We start from the raw sequence: 14,015 nt of genomic DNA on the forward strand, positions 1-14,015 counted from the left end.
GAGTGGACAGGGGCCGGGCGCGGTGGCTCATGCCTGTAATCCCAGCACTTTGGGAGGCCAAGGTGGGTGGATCACCTGAGGTCAGCAGTTTGAGACCAGCCTGGCCAACATGGTGAAAACCTATCTCCACTAAAAATACAAAAATTAGGCCTGGTGCAGTGGCTCATGCCTGTAGTCCAAGCTACTCAAGAGACTGAGGCAGGAGAATCACTTGAACCCAGGAGGCAGAGGTTGCAGTGAGCCTCGAGATTGCACCACTGTACTCCAGCCTGGGTGACAGAGCGAGACTCCGTCTCCAAAAAAAAAAAAAAAAAAAAGAGTGACGGGACTACTTAAGTACAGATGAGGGATTCTCTAACTTTCTAAATATTAAACTCAACTGAGGCCCCCATATGTCAAGTAAATCAGAATGGGGGAAGGGCTTGACATCAGTATTTTTTGAAGCTCCCAGGTGATTACAATATACAGCTCAGTCTGAGAACCATGAAGTAAATATAAACCAGCAGTTCTCAACGTAGTGGCACCAGGACCAGCAGTATCCGCGATGCTTGGGGAATTGCTAGACATGCGCCTTCCAGGGGCCAGGTGTGGTGGCTCATGCCTATAATCCCAGCACTTTGGGAGGCTGAGGTGGGATAATTGCTTGAATCTGGGAGTTCAAGACCAGCCTGGGCAATATAGCAAGACAAAGTCTCTACCAAAAAAAAAAAGAGAGAGGAAAAAAAAAAGCACTTTCTTGGGTCTCATCCCAGACTTAATGATTAAACTCTCCATGTGATTCTGATGCACACTAGGAAGTTTGAGAATCAAGGGTGTAGAAAGCTGCTCAGCAACAGGACCCAGGAAACAAAGCTTGTTTCCTTCCCCTTCCAGTACTGTACTGTCACCGCCCACCCGAAACCCTGTCTTAAAAGACAGTGGATTTGACTTAAAGGAGACCATCTAGAGCTGCTTGTGGCTAGTCTGAATTGAGATATGTTGTAAATGTGAAATGCTAGATTTCTTTTTCTTTTCTTTTTTTTTTTTTTTTTTTTGAGATGGAGTCTTGCTCTTGTTGCCCAGGCTGGAGTGCAATGGCACGATCTCAGCTCACTGCAACCTCCGCCTCCTGGGCTCAAGCAGTTCTCCTGCCTCAGCCTCCAGAGTAGCTGGGATTACCAGCGCCTGCCACCATGCCTGGCTAATTTTTGTATTTTTAGTAGAGATGGGGTTTCGTCACGTTGGCCAGGCTGGTCTCAAACTCCTGACCTCATGATCCGCCTGCCTCGGCCTCCCAAAGTGCTGGGATTACAGATGTGAGCCACTGCGTCTGGCTTTTTTTTTTTTTTTTTTCAGATGGAGTCTCACTCTGTCGCCCAGGCTGGAGTGCAGTGGCGCGATCTCGGCTCACTGCAACCTCCATCTCCCAGATTTAAGCGAGTCTCCTGACTCAGCCTCTTGAGTAGCTGGGATCACAGGCGCCCACCACCACACCCACCTTTTTTTTTTTTTGCATTTTTAGTAGAGACAGGGTTTTGCCATGTTGGCCAGGCTGGTCTTAAACTCGTAACCCCAAGTGACCCACCTGTCTCAGCCTCCCAAAGTGCTGGGATTATGGGCATGAGCCACCATGTCCGGCCAAGATTTCTAAGACAGTACAAAAAAGGAAAATACTTCAATGATTTTTTTTACATGGATTATACATTGAAACAATATTTTGGGTATAACAGGTTAAATAAAATATCACGAAAATGAATCTAACCTCTTATTTTTTTTTTTTTTTTGAGACGGAGTCTTGCTCTGTCACCCAGGCTGGAGTCCAGTGGCGCGATCTCGGCTCACTGCAAGCTCCACCTCCCGGGTTCATGCCATTCTCTTGCCTCAGCCTCCTGAATAGCTGGGACTACAGGCGCCCGCCACCACACCCGGCTAATTTTTTTGTATTTTTAGTAGAGACGGGGCTTCACCGTATTAGCCAGGATGGTCTCGATCTCCTGACCTCGTGATCCACCTGCCTCGGCTTCCCAAAGTGCTGGGATTACAGGCGTGAGCCACCGCGCCCGGCCCTAACCTCTTAATTTTTTTATGTGGTTACTAGAAAATTTGAAACTACATACGTGATTTGCGTTTGCAGCTCACTTGATATTTCCATTGGACCCCACGAGTCTAAAGAATCTTAAAGGCCGGGCATGGTGGCTCACGCCTGTAATCCCAGAACTTTGGGTGGCCGAAGCGGGAGGATAGCTTGAAGACAGGATTTCAAGACCAGCCTGGTCAACATAGGGAGACCCCCTTCTCTACAATAATAATAATAATAATAATAATAATAACAATAAAATAGGGGCATCATCGCTGCCTGTACTCCCAGCTGCTTAGGAGGCTGAAGTGGGAGGATCACTTGAACCCAGAGTTTGCAGAAGTTGGAGGTTCCAGGATTGCGCCACTGCATTCCAGCCTGGGTGACAGAGCAAGACCCTTCCCTCCCCCCAAAAAATCTTAGAGCCACAGGAAAACTCACAGGGAATCCCTCAAAGCGGTATCAGGGAGCATCAGGATTTCCTTGATGTCATTCAGACCACAGCTGTGGAGTAAAAAACATCCTTGATGCAGTCAGAAATTGTCACCAGAAATACCCATGGAAGAGCAATAGTGGCCGGGCGCGGTGGCTCACGCCTGTAATCCCAGCACTTTGGGAGGCCGAGGCGAGCGGATCACCAGAGGTCAGGAGCTGGAGACCAGCCTGGCCAACATGGCGAAACCCTGTCTCTACTAGAAATACAAAAATTAGCTGGGCGTGGTGGCATGAGCCTGTAATCCCAGCTACTCGGGAGGCTGAGGCAAGAAAATCACTTGAGCCTGGGAAGCGGAGGTTGCAGTGAGCCGAGATCACGCCATTGTACTCCAGCCTGGGCGACAAGAGCGAAACTAGTGTTGGCATCCAATATTGATTGATTTCACCTCTAACGTCCTTTTTTATCATCTGGAAACGGAGGCTAATACTATGTGCCAGGGACTGGAAGGTAGGTGCTTTGCTCAAAATCATGAATAAGGGCAGGGATCTGGGTGTCTCCTCTATGAAAATGCTGCGGGGCGGGGGGAGGGGAGGAGAACCAAAAGGGTGCCTCTTGGATTAAAGGGGGATAACCCGCAGCTGAGTGACACCTGGCTCAGGAGGACACCCTTCCCCTTGCAACGGGCCACAAGTACCCGGTTCAGGTCCAAGGTCCGCCACTTGCTCGCAGGAGCTTTGAGCAGGTGAGTTCATTTCTCTCAGCCAGGGTCTCCTCTCCAGTCCGAGGTTGGAGAGAGGCTAAGAGATCCTAAGCTTAGATTCCATAGGGCTCTCCCACCTTGTCCGCACCCCGGATACCCCAAGAAAGACGACGACCTGTCCGGCCCCCAAGTCCCAAAAGCTGGAAGAGAAAAAGTCTAACTCGGGCCCTTCGGAAACTGATCGAGGGCACTTTCCTGGGGCGCGTCGGGAAAAGTAGTCTTTTACGCTAAAAGAAATAACTTCCGGGTCAAAATGTGGGAGTGGGCGTAGCCTTAAGGCTCTTCCTTCAGTGGACGTTGAATTTCCCCGCTACCCTAAACTTGCAGTTTTCTGGGTTCCGGTGTTGACGGGCACCACTTCCCTTTTTGCTTCATGTGCACCTATGCGCATGTGCCAAACTCTCGTCCGCCTATTGGCGAATTCCATGCTTCTTTCAAAAGACTACATTTCCCAGCAGGCCATGCGAGTGGGTGGGGCCACCCCCGGGGGAGGGGCGCGGCATTCGCAGCGGACGCTGAGCCTATGACCTCTTTCTTTTATTTAACACAAAACTGACGTGTCCGCATTCAGGGCCCCACGGCCAAGCCGGACTCGGTGCAGACAGGTCAGCTCGGCCTGGCCCTTTGGAAGGCGAGGCCGGGCTGCACTGCGAGAACGAGTGAGCCCCTCCCCTGCCCCCTCTTCTGGAGTTTGGAACTGTCAAGTTCCAGCTCCTACCCTCTTACCCAGGTTCAAGACCCCTGCGCTGCCCACCCCGCGGGCCCGGCTGCGCTCGGAGGCCGGGCCTGGCCTGCCTGGCCCGTGAGGATCTGCACCAGCAGGTCGGTGGCCAGCGTGGGCGTGGGCTCCTCGAAGCCGATGGTCAGCAGCTGCTGGTAGTCCCCAAGCGGCTGCGGGCACAAAATCCTGGGGTGGGGGGGCCAGGGATAGACAGGCCTGGACTTGAGTGCCCCCTGCCCCTCGGGAGTCCCTCCCTTTGAGTGAGACGCTCAGGTGAAAGAGGCTTTGTTTCAGCTGCGGGTGGGAAAAACCCCTAGGGGAAACTTGTTTCCTTGTTGCTCAGAAACTTAGTAATGGCTCCTAGAGGCTGAATAACTGGTCCTGACCTGTCCAATCGCACTGCTAGCTGTGTGTCCTTGGGCAGGTAACAACTTCTCTGAGCACCCTATTTTCTTTGTTAAATGGGGCCAATAGCATAAATCTCGATGGGTTGTTACTGGGGTCTGCATGAAGTGCTTTTCAGGGCACAATAAAATGCTATCATTACTAAGGAAAGCAAAGTGTTTGGGAAGGTGGATTGTCTTTGGTGGGGTTCTGCCTCCCCGTCCAGCGCCCAGGCCCACGTTGCTATTGCCCTAGCTCCTACCATGAATAAAGGTCATCCTCGGCTGGTCCTAGGGGCACCCATCGGCCGATGGACCACAGCTTCTGGATCTGTGGGCACGAATTGGCTGGACTCTGGCCTGTGTCTTCCCAAGTATCTCGATAGCACAGAAAGTAGCTAGGAGGGGAGGGAGCTGTAATTAGAAGTGATCAGTTTCCTGTCTACTTCTGTTGAGGGCTTTAATTTTGGAGGTGAGGTGGGAACTCATCAGAAGTTGCCCTGAAGTTCTCAGGTAGGAATGTGACTCCAAGGCCTTTTCTCCCTGCCAACCTACTTTTAAGATGAGAACTTTTATTTTGGTGGGAGGGTGGGTTTTAAGAAAATAGAGGTAGCCTTTCAAATGCCTTTAGTTTCCTGGTTCACTTTTTTTTAAGAGACAGATTATTGCTCCCACTCAGGGTGGAGTGCAGTGGCACAATCACAGCTCACCGTAGCCTTGAATTCCTGGGCTCAAGTGATCCTCCTGCCTAAGCCTCCCAAGTAGCTGGGACTACAGGCGCCAGCCATCACGCCTGGCGAATTTCTTTGTTGTTGAGACAGGGTCTTGCCATCTTGCCCAGGCTGATCTCAAACTCTTGGGCTCAAGTGATCCTCCTGCCTCGGCCTCCCAAAGTGTTGGGATTACAGGCATGAGCCACTGCCTCGGGCCCTGGCTCACTTTTCCCTTTGCTGGCGACGGTTTGGAGGACCACACTGGCATTCATCATAGAAAGGGGAGGACTTTGATTTGGGTAAGAGGACTTACTAATCCACAAGGGAATCTTGTCCGTGACCAGGGGCCTCTGGGGTGGCTTCCAGGTGCCAGCGCATCTTCTTATAGAGGTAGCGGGGGAAGCGGCTGGCAGTGTAGGCGGTTGGGGCACAGTATCTGAAGATGGAGACCTCATGGGACAGGCTGATGGAGAATCTCCCGCAAAAGAAACAGGAGATGCTGGCGAGACATGAGAGAATGGAGGGGTGAGGCTGGGCCTTGGACTCCTTCATCCCCCCATCTGAGTCTCCTACCATTTTACCTAAGGGGGTTCGTCTCCTCCAGGTCCACGAACCCAAAGGAAGCGTACATGAGGACCAGCTGTTCCAGGCGCAGGGTCAGCTGTTGGGAGATCTCTAACAGCTGCATACAAGAGGGGGGTACAGTGAGATCAGCTGGCCTGAGAGGAGTGGGCCTCCCCCTCCACCATCCCCGCAGGCTCAGAGCTGCGAGAAGAAAGGGGCGTGGGGTCTAAGAAACCTCCACACACCCCCTTTCGGACCAGCTCCTGCAGGGGTCCATAGATGGGGGGTACGCTTCTCGCGGCTGCCTCCAGGTACAGGAAGTAGGGCTCACACATCTGTAAGAAGGTGGGCATGGCCTTGGCCAGCTGCTCCTTCTGTACTTGGTCTCTGCTGAAGGAAGAAGGGGGCCTTTGCCTGGAGTCCCTCACAACCCCTCCCCACCCCGCAGTTTTCCCCATTCTACTCAACCCCAACGTGTATCCCTGGCTTTGACCCCTGTTAGAAAAGCCCCCAGTTTCAGGTCTTTTCTGAACATCTTTCGGGTTTACCTGCATCAGACCCATTTGGAAAACTTGTTAAAGTGCTGACACCTGAGTCTCACAACACTTAGGACCCAGAGCTTCCTGCAAGGGCTAGGCGCAGTGGCTCACGCCTGCAATCCTAGAGTTTTGGGAGGCTGAGGCTGGAGGATTGCTTGAGGCCAGGAGTTCCAGACAAGCCTGGGCAACATAGCAAGACCCCGTCTCTACACAAAAATAATTAGCTGGGCATGGTGGCACCTATAGTCTCAGTTACTCAGGAGGTGGAGGTGGGAAGATTGCTTGAGACCAGGAGTTCGAGGCTGCAGTGAGCTATGACTGCCCCACTGCACTCCTGCTTAGGTGACAGAGCGAGACCCTGTCTCATTAAAAAAACAGCCTCATGAGAATCCCTCGAACCTGGGAAGTGGAGGTTGCAGTGAGCTGAGTTCGCCCCACTGCACTCCAGCCTAGGTGACAGAGCAAGACTCCATTTCAAAAAAACACATAAAACAAAACCAAAAAAACCCAGCCTCGGGCAGGCGCGGTGGCTCACGTCTGTAATCTCAGCACTTTGGGAGGCCGAGGCAGGTGGATTATGAGGTCAGGAGCTCAAGACCAGCCTGGCCAAGATGGTGAAACTCTGTCTCTACTAAAAAGAAAAAAAAATTAGCCGGGCAACACGTGTTGGTGGGCGCCTGTAATCCCAGCTACTCAGGAGGCTGAGGCAGAGAATTGCTTCAATCCGGGAGGCAGAGGTTGCAGTGAGCTGAGATTGCACCACTGCACTCCAGCCCGGGCGACAGAGTGAGGCTCTATCTCAAAAATAAACAAACAAGCAAACAAACAAAATCCAACCCAGTCTCCTAGGAAATTCCAATGGACACTGAAATTGAGAGTCACAGGGAAACCTGGTCTGGGAATCACATTATCCTTTGGAGTCTCAAACTGATGTCCTGCAGGCTAAGTTTGGCTCAGGTGGGTCTTGTTTAGCCAGCACAGGGTTCAAAATCTAAGACAGGACTTAACAACCGGGAGAAAAAGTCCTAGAGACTTGAAAACCCCGGGCCCACACTGCCAGGACAGTAATAGCAGCCACCCCCCTCAATTCTAGTCTTCCTCACTCTCTTAAACTGGATTCTAATATGCTAGCTTCTTTCACTGTCTCCCTCTGGCTCCTAGCGCTTGTAATTTTGCGACCCTGGTGTGTGTCACCTATCCTGTCGCCTCCCCTCCAAGTCTCCTTACCCATGGGGACCTGGGACCCTGTCCAGCATCACCTGTAGAGCAAGTAGCTCTGGAAATCATTCGCCTTCTTCAGTAGGTAGCGCAGCTGTTGGGTGATGGGGCTGAACAAAGTGTCCAGGGATAGGCGGGGAGGTGCTGGCCCGGGCCGGGAGACCAGAGGTTCGGGGGAAGGCGTGGAGGCCGGGCCCTCAGCCAACTGCCCCTCGGCATCTTCAGGATCCGGCTCAGGTGGGTTCCCAGGCCTGCCAGGGGGCGTCGACCAGGAGGGGTCTCCGCAGGGCTGCGTCCCAGGTTCCAAGGCGTCTGGAGGCGGTGTTTCTCCAGGGTCCAGGGGGAGCGACCCCTCGAACCACTGCTCTGTAGCCATGGTAGGGCCGGGGGGCGGGAACCTGAGCTCTTTAAGCTTCCGCTGCTGCTCAGGTTGGCCGCGGGTTCGACCCCGCCCCGGGAGCCTCCGACTGGCCCCTGCCTTAACCTCTCCACCGAAGCCGCGCCGCCGCGCCGGGGGGCGTTCGCCTCTTTTGAATTTCAACACGCGGGAGGGGCGCGCCGCTCCAGTCCGCGCGCCCGCGGCCCCCTACACACGCGTCGCACACGCTCCGGGAACCAGGCGGTGGGGAGGGACCCGCCTAGGGAGGTGGCCTCTGGCCGTGTCCTGGGGGTGTGGCTAGGGCCGGGACCTTTATCTCTCGAGGTGGATTCCTAGAGTGGAGGAGTCTCTAAATGTGTCTCCAACCCCTCAACCTGGCACAGGTATATGGAATGAGGCCGCCCAGGCCCCAGCCCCTCACTCGCAGAACGCTTTTTGTTGTTAAAATTTTTTTTTAATTTAAAATTTTTAGAGATGGGGGCCTATGTTGCCCAGGTTGGTCTCAAACTCCTGGACTCAAGCGATCCTCCCGTCTCTGTCTCCTGAAGTGCCCAGCCTGTTTTTTTCTTTAAAAAGAAAACAACAAAAAAACAAAAAACAACTCTAAATTAGAGTTGACAAACTGCCTTAGAACTTAGTAGGGACTATTTAGAACTTAGTAGGGACTTTGGATGTAGTAGCTCTGACGACTACTACTAACAATAATTTAAAAAAATCTTCAGGCTGGACTTGGTGGCTCATGTCTGTAATCCTGACCCTTTAGGAGGCTGAGGTGGGAGGATTGCTTGACGCCAGGAGTTCAAGACCAGCCTAAGCAACATAGCAAAACACTGTCTATACAAAAACCAAAACGTTAGTTGGGCGTTGTCTGAGGCATGAGAATCACTTATACCCAAGAGTTCGAGGCTGTCACCACAGTTATGATTGCACCAGTGCACTCTAGCCTGGGTGACAGAGCAAGACTCTGTCTTGAAACAAAATCTTCACTTATAAATTTCCTATCTCATGATCTCATCTGATGGCCCAGAAGAAATTTTCTGTTGTTTTAATGAAGAGGACCATGAGGTCTGGAGAACCTACTATGGTCCTAGAACAGATTCCTGCCCCCAGTATTTGTAGTGGATTCTTTGCAGTAGACAAAGGCTGACAAGTTTATAGTTTTTAATGTACATTATGTCAAATACGCTAATTAAAGACTCTGAGTGAAGAACTCGGACAGGTGTCAGATGCCACCCTGTGTGACCCTGAGCATACAGCATCTCTGTGCCGGGCCAGCTGCTTCTTCTGTAAGGTGGGATTTTATGAGTTCTTTGTTTTATGGGGACTTGGGGAGGACAGTTGAGAAAATGCTTATAAACCTAAGGACTTAACTGCTAGCCATTCAACAATATTTGAGGCCAGGCATAATGGCTCACGCTTGTAATCCCAGGCAGGAGGAGAATCGCTTGGCTGGGAGTTCAAGGCCAACCTGGCCAACAAACTGATACTCTCATCTCCACACAAAAAAATTTTTTTTGAGACAGAGTCTCGCTGTGTCGCCCAGGCTGGAGTGCAGTGGTGTGATCTTGGCTCACTGCACAACTCCCCCCCCACCCCAGGTGTAAGCAGTCCTCTGCCTCAGCCTCCAGAGTAGCTGGGATTACAGGCACCCACCACCACGCCCAGCTAATTTTTTTTTTGTATTTTTAGTAGAGACAGGGTTTCACCATCTTGGCCAGGCTGATCTTGAACCCCTGACCTCGTGATCCACCCGCCTCGGCCTCCCAAAGTGCTGGGATTACGGGCGTGAGCCACTGTGCCTGGACAAAAATTTTAAAAAATTAGCCAGGCACGGCAGAGTGCACCTGTAGTCCCAGCTACTCAGGAGGCTGAGGTGGGAGGATTACTTGAGCCCAGGAGCTGCAATGAGCTATGATAGCACCACTGCACTCCAGGCTGAGTGACAGAATGAAACCATCTCTAAAAGAAAAACAAAAATTGAGCACCTGCTGTGTGCCTAGCTCTGTTTGGGACATGGTGAGATTACAGAAAAAAAAAGCACATATTCCCACCTTCCTGGAGCAATTATTGCTATACGTGGCTATGAGGCAGCTATAATTCATTGTTTCTGTTTTTCTCCCTCCCCAAACAATTCTGTCCTAACCTGAGGCTCTCTTAGGAGGCTCTTTAGTGCCCTCTCCCCGCCCCATTCATAAAATGGACTCCGTGGCTTTTTTTTCCCTTTTCCTTTTTTTAAAATTTTATTTAAAAAACCTTCGGTGCAATATTAAAAAGCAATACAGCCAGCTGGAGCGACAATCAACAGAAAGAAAAGAGGGAGGAGAGAAAAGGCCCGAGGAACCCCAACTCAGCTAGTCCCCTAGGGGCTGGAGGCCAGGCGCAGACTGAGAAGGGGGGCATGGGTGGTAGGGGAGGGAGGAAAGACCACCCACCAAAATAAACAGGCAGATCCAAACATTTATACAGGAAACATCTGGCTGAACGGAAGAGGATCTTGGGGAGATGAGAAGCCCCCCACATTTCATTTTTTTTTTTCCTAAAATGTCCTGGACTGGGTGGGGAGGGTCAGCCACCTGGGGTTTAAGGAGCAATCCCCTCCCCACACCGACGTGCTGAGGGGTAGATGTGTGTGAGAGAGACACAAGGGGCAAAGATGAGGACAAGAGGGTGCCCCCTCCCTGGAATCTGTTATGAGGGCTGAGAGTGTCCCCGTCCAGCTCCTGGACTCTGGGGGATCTTGGGTGAGATGGGGGCCGGAATGGGCTGGGGCAGGGGTGAGGCTGGGCGCTCAGCCTAAGAAGCCATCGGGGTCATCATCCTCAAAGTGGCCTTGCTGAAGCACCTTGATGTGGTGCTCGTAGATTTTCAGGGCTGGCCCGAGGCGGATCGAGAGGCCGGTGAGCACATCTGTGCGCTGCATGAGCAGCAAAGATTTGCCATCAATTTCCTGGGTGGGACAGGGACAAAGAGAGAGAGCCGGGGTCAGGGCACATCCCAGGGAGGCCCTCTGTGTCTGTCAGTGTGTAGTCCTGGGCTGGAAACTCACCTGCTCTTGGAAAGCTGTCGCCTGCTCCGGGAATCCAGCCTCAGTAAAATATTCGACGACATCCATCACCGTCCACTCCACGGGATCAGATGGCTTCTCTTTGCGCCCGGGACTGCATCAAAACAGACGGGCACCAGTGAACACGGATGTCTCTCTGGCTGTGCCACACACCTGGGCAGCACCCCCATGTCTCCAATACCCCAACTTACGGACAGCCAAAGGGGGTCCCGTCGGCCCCAGGTAGGGCTGGTTTGCCCGGGGGCAAAGGCACGGGGGACGGGGAATCTGGCCCGGTGGCAACAGAAGCTGGGAAGGAAAAAAACACCTGCCTTTGGCTTTGTCTTCGGGCTGAGTTACTCTCCACCTAACACTTTTCCCCACCCAGAGAAATCCTTACCTGTTCCCCCCTCCTTGTTCATGGCTGCCATGGAGAACACCTGGCGGGTGCCGCTGCCCGGGGCTGGCCCCCGCCCTTCATCCTGGCCCTGGTGCGGTCCGCAGGGCGTCCACTCCTTGACCCTCTCCTTGGCACTCTGAGGTCCCCGCTCGCCGTTAAGCTGGTGGTGCTGGGCACCTGCAGGACGGTCACTCTCGGGCACTTCAGAGCCCTCTGACACATCATCTTCATCATCTTCATCTTCATCATCATCATCATCTTCTTTCTCAAGCACTCGCTCTTCTCCACCTCTCTGGGGCAGAGGAGAGAAGCATGCAAGATTAGTAGCTGTTCTAATCCCGGACCCTGACTGTGGCATCCGGGCGGTAGGGAGGAGGAAGGACCGATTCCACCTTTAAGAACAATACGGACTAACTTTTACGCATTCACTCCGTGCCAGGCTCTGTGTTAACTAAAGCCGTCGACAACCGAATCTTACTAAACTCGCTCAACAACCCCAAGGGGTCGCTACTATTATTAAGCCGCGTTTATAGCGGAGGAAACTGAGGCTCCAGGAGATTCAATCACTTGCCAAGGTCACCACGCACCAAGCCCGCAGGAAACGCGCGCAAAGCCCCAGCCACCCGCCACCCAGTTCCTCCCGGGACTCGCGCCCCCGCCATCAACTTCGCCCGCACCTGCCCACCGCGCGGCGCCCCCGCTCCCCGGCGCGCTCACCTTGCTGCGAGACGGGCGGGCGCTGGCGGCCGGCGGCGCCCGTCCGGGCCTGTCCCCGCGGGGCAGCGCAAGCGCTCCGAGACGGGTGCGCTCCAGGCGGCCTCGCGCCGCCGCCTCCTCCTCCAGCAGCCCCTGCACGCGGCCGCGGGTTAGGCGGCCGCCGGCGCCGCCGCTGCCCCCGAGGTAGCGCACGACTTCCCGCAGGCTCACGGGCCGCGCCGCGCCGCCGGCCCGCGCCGCGCCCCCCTCCGGCGGCGGCTGTGGCTGCGGCGGCGGCGGCTGCTGCTGCTGTGGCGGCGCCGGCGGCTGTGGTGGCGGCGGCAGCGGCGGCTCCCGGGCGGCGACGGCGGGCGGGGGGGCGCGGCGCGGGCCGGCCGGGGGCGCCACCGCCGGGGGAGCGGCTGGCGCGGGCGGCGGCGCGGCCAGGGGCGCGGCCCGCTGCGCGCGGGGGCCCGGCTGCGCGGGGCCGGGCGAGGGGGGCGCTGTGGCGGCGGCGGCGGCCGCGCGGGGCGCCCGGGCCGGGGCGGCGGCGGCGGCGACGGGCGCGGGCGGCGGCGGCGGAGCGGGCGTGGGCGGCGGCGCGGCGGCGGGGGCCCCGCGGGGGGCGCGCGGCGGGGCCGGCGGGGTGGCTCCGCGCCGGGGCGGCTGGACGCGCGCCGCGTTGCGGTACGAGATGCTCCCCTTGTAGCTGACCCGGAGCACGGCGCGCTGCTGGATCAGTTTCTCGAGCTCGGCGCGCGTGCGCTCCGGCTCCGGGCCGTGCCGCCGCCGCACCATCCGGCAGATGCGCTCCAGGTCCGGCCGCGCCTTGCGCGAGCGCAGCGAGTCGATGGTGTCCAGGATCCACTCTTGGTAGTGCGGGGAAGCGGCGGACGACGAGGCGGCGGCCGCCGTGGTGGCGGCCGCCGCCGTCTCCGGCGGGGGTAGGGCCGGGGGCCCCGCCATGCCTCCCGCCCGGCCCGGCTGCACCGTGCGCGCTGCCTCCCTCCCAGCGCGGCGCCCCCCTCCCCGGCTCCCCTCCCTCCGCCGCTGCCCGCCTCCTCCGCCTCCCCCCCCGGGGGGCGCAGCGCCTCGGCGGAGCGGCGGCGGCGCTGCTGTTTCTTTGCAAAAAAAAAAAAAAAAAAAGAGAGAGAGAGGGAGCGAGAGAGAGAGGAAAAAACAGTGAGAGAGAAAGAAAAGAGAAAAAAATATGCACACACTCACTCACTCGCACGCACGCACACAGAGACCCGCTTCTGCTGGGCGCGCGCGGGGCCGGGGATGCGAGGGGGAGGAGGGGAGCGCGGCGCGGCCGGCCCCTCCCCGCCGCCGCCGCCGCCGCACGCGCGCCCTGCGCCCGGGACACTCCGGCCCCCCTTCCTTCCCTCCCTCCCTCCTCCCCGCCGCCCGCCTTCCTCCCTCCCACCCCCACGCGCCCGCTTTTAAGGTGGAGCCCGGGCCCCCCGCCCGCCCCCTTTACCCTGCGCTCTCGCTCACTCCGGCTCGCTCCGGCCCCCCCTTACAACTCCCGCGCGCTTTTTAAGGAGGCGCCGCGGAGTTGGCGCCGGGGCGGGGGCGGGGGAAAGCGGCGGGCGGGGGACGGGGAGGGGAGTGCCGGGGGGAGGGGAGAGGGGGCGGGCAGGGCGGGCGGGCGGCGTTCGGCCGCCCTCCAGCCATTGGGCGCGGGACCCAGACGTCCCCGGCGCCCAGCCCCCCTCTCCACGCCTCCCCAGCGCGCTCCGCTCTCGGGACCGCACTTACCGGGAACTCGCCGCCCGCGGGCCGGGGCTGCCGCGCTCGCAGGGTGCTGCGGGGACCTTCCTGCTGCCGCCGCCCCCGCGTCCCTCAGGCGCGCCTGGCCCGGCGCTGAGGATGCGGGGAGAGGGGCGCGCACCCTCTCCCCCTTCTACTCCCCCTGCCAGGGCCGCCCCCGCCGCCGCTCGGCCTCCTGGCGCGCCGGCCCCACCGCCTCCCTAGAGCGCCCTCTCGGTCCCGGGCTGGACGCCGAGGGGGCGCGCCGCAGATTTGGGGACCCCGAATCTGGGGTCAAAGGGCAGTTTGAGGCTCGTTTCTCCTGCGGGGCCGAAGGAGTGCCGGAATTTCAGCT

General features: G+C 56.7%; 2 protein-coding genes across 3 annotated transcripts; both read right to left on the minus strand.

Moving 5' to 3' along the window:
- Nucleotides 1-3,774: 3,774 nt before the first annotated feature.
- Nucleotides 3,775-9,703, minus strand: C20H19orf67 (chromosome 20 C19orf67 homolog). Of its 2 annotated transcripts, none has more exons than XM_054538687.2 (6): nt 7,432-9,703; nt 5,879-6,020; nt 5,651-5,751; nt 5,383-5,568; nt 4,620-4,754; nt 3,775-4,159 (listed from the first exon to the last, which is right to left on the minus strand). In XM_054538687.2, exons 1-6 carry the CDS (start codon nt 7,764-7,766, stop codon nt 3,985-3,987), a joined length of 1,074 nt encoding a protein of 357 aa, XP_054394662.2. In that variant the 5' UTR covers nt 7,767-9,703; the 3' UTR covers nt 3,775-3,984. The 2 variants fall into 2 exon arrangements, with proteins under 2 accessions (XP_054394662.2, XP_002828830.4); XM_002828784.5 differs by having other exon boundaries at nt 5,879-6,023; nt 7,432-9,674.
- A 567-nt stretch (nt 9,704-10,270) lies between these two features.
- On the minus strand, nt 10,271-13,242 carry SAMD1 (sterile alpha motif domain containing 1). Its single transcript, XM_024237043.3, has 5 exons — nt 11,930-13,242; nt 11,213-11,504; nt 11,025-11,121; nt 10,816-10,927; nt 10,271-10,716 (listed from the first exon to the last, which is right to left on the minus strand). The coding sequence occupies exons 1-5, from the start codon at nt 12,872-12,874 to the stop codon at nt 10,558-10,560; spliced, it is 1,605 nt and encodes a 534-aa protein (XP_024092811.3). The 5' UTR covers nt 12,875-13,242; the 3' UTR covers nt 10,271-10,557.
- Nucleotides 13,243-14,015: the final 773 nt, after the last annotated feature.

The sequence above is a fragment of the Pongo abelii genome, chromosome 20, assembly GCF_028885655.2.
Source record: "Pongo abelii isolate AG06213 chromosome 20, NHGRI_mPonAbe1-v2.0_pri, whole genome shotgun sequence".
In the NCBI taxonomy this organism is placed as follows: domain Eukaryota; kingdom Metazoa; phylum Chordata; class Mammalia; order Primates; family Hominidae; genus Pongo; species Pongo abelii.

Bases quoted from the DNA above. Each gene is read 5' to 3' on its own strand.
- SAMD1 (XM_024237043.3), bottom strand. From the start codon at position 12,874: ATGGCGGGGCCCCCGGCCCTACCCCCGCCGGAGACGGCGGCGGCCGCC. The intron at 11,505-11,929 runs GTGAGCGCGCCG...CCTCTGCCCCAG, and splicing joins CCCGCCCGTCTCGCAGCAAG to AGAGGTGGAGAAGAGCGAGT. The intron at 10,928-11,024 runs GTAAGTTGGGGT...GTTTTGATGCAG, and splicing joins GGGACCCCCTTTGGCTGTCC to TCCCGGGCGCAAAGAGAAGC.
- C20H19orf67 (XM_002828784.5), bottom strand. From the start codon at position 7,766: ATGGCTACAGAGCAGTGGTTCGAGGGGTCGCTCCCCCTGGACCCTGGA. The intron at 6,024-7,431 runs GTGATGCTGGAC...TTCTTCCTTCAG, and splicing joins CAGAGCTACTTGCTCTACAG to CAGAGACCAAGTACAGAAGG. The intron at 4,755-5,382 runs GTAAGTCCTCTT...CTCCCCTCCTAG, and splicing joins CAAGATTCCCTTGTGGATTA to CTACTTTCTGTGCTATCGAG.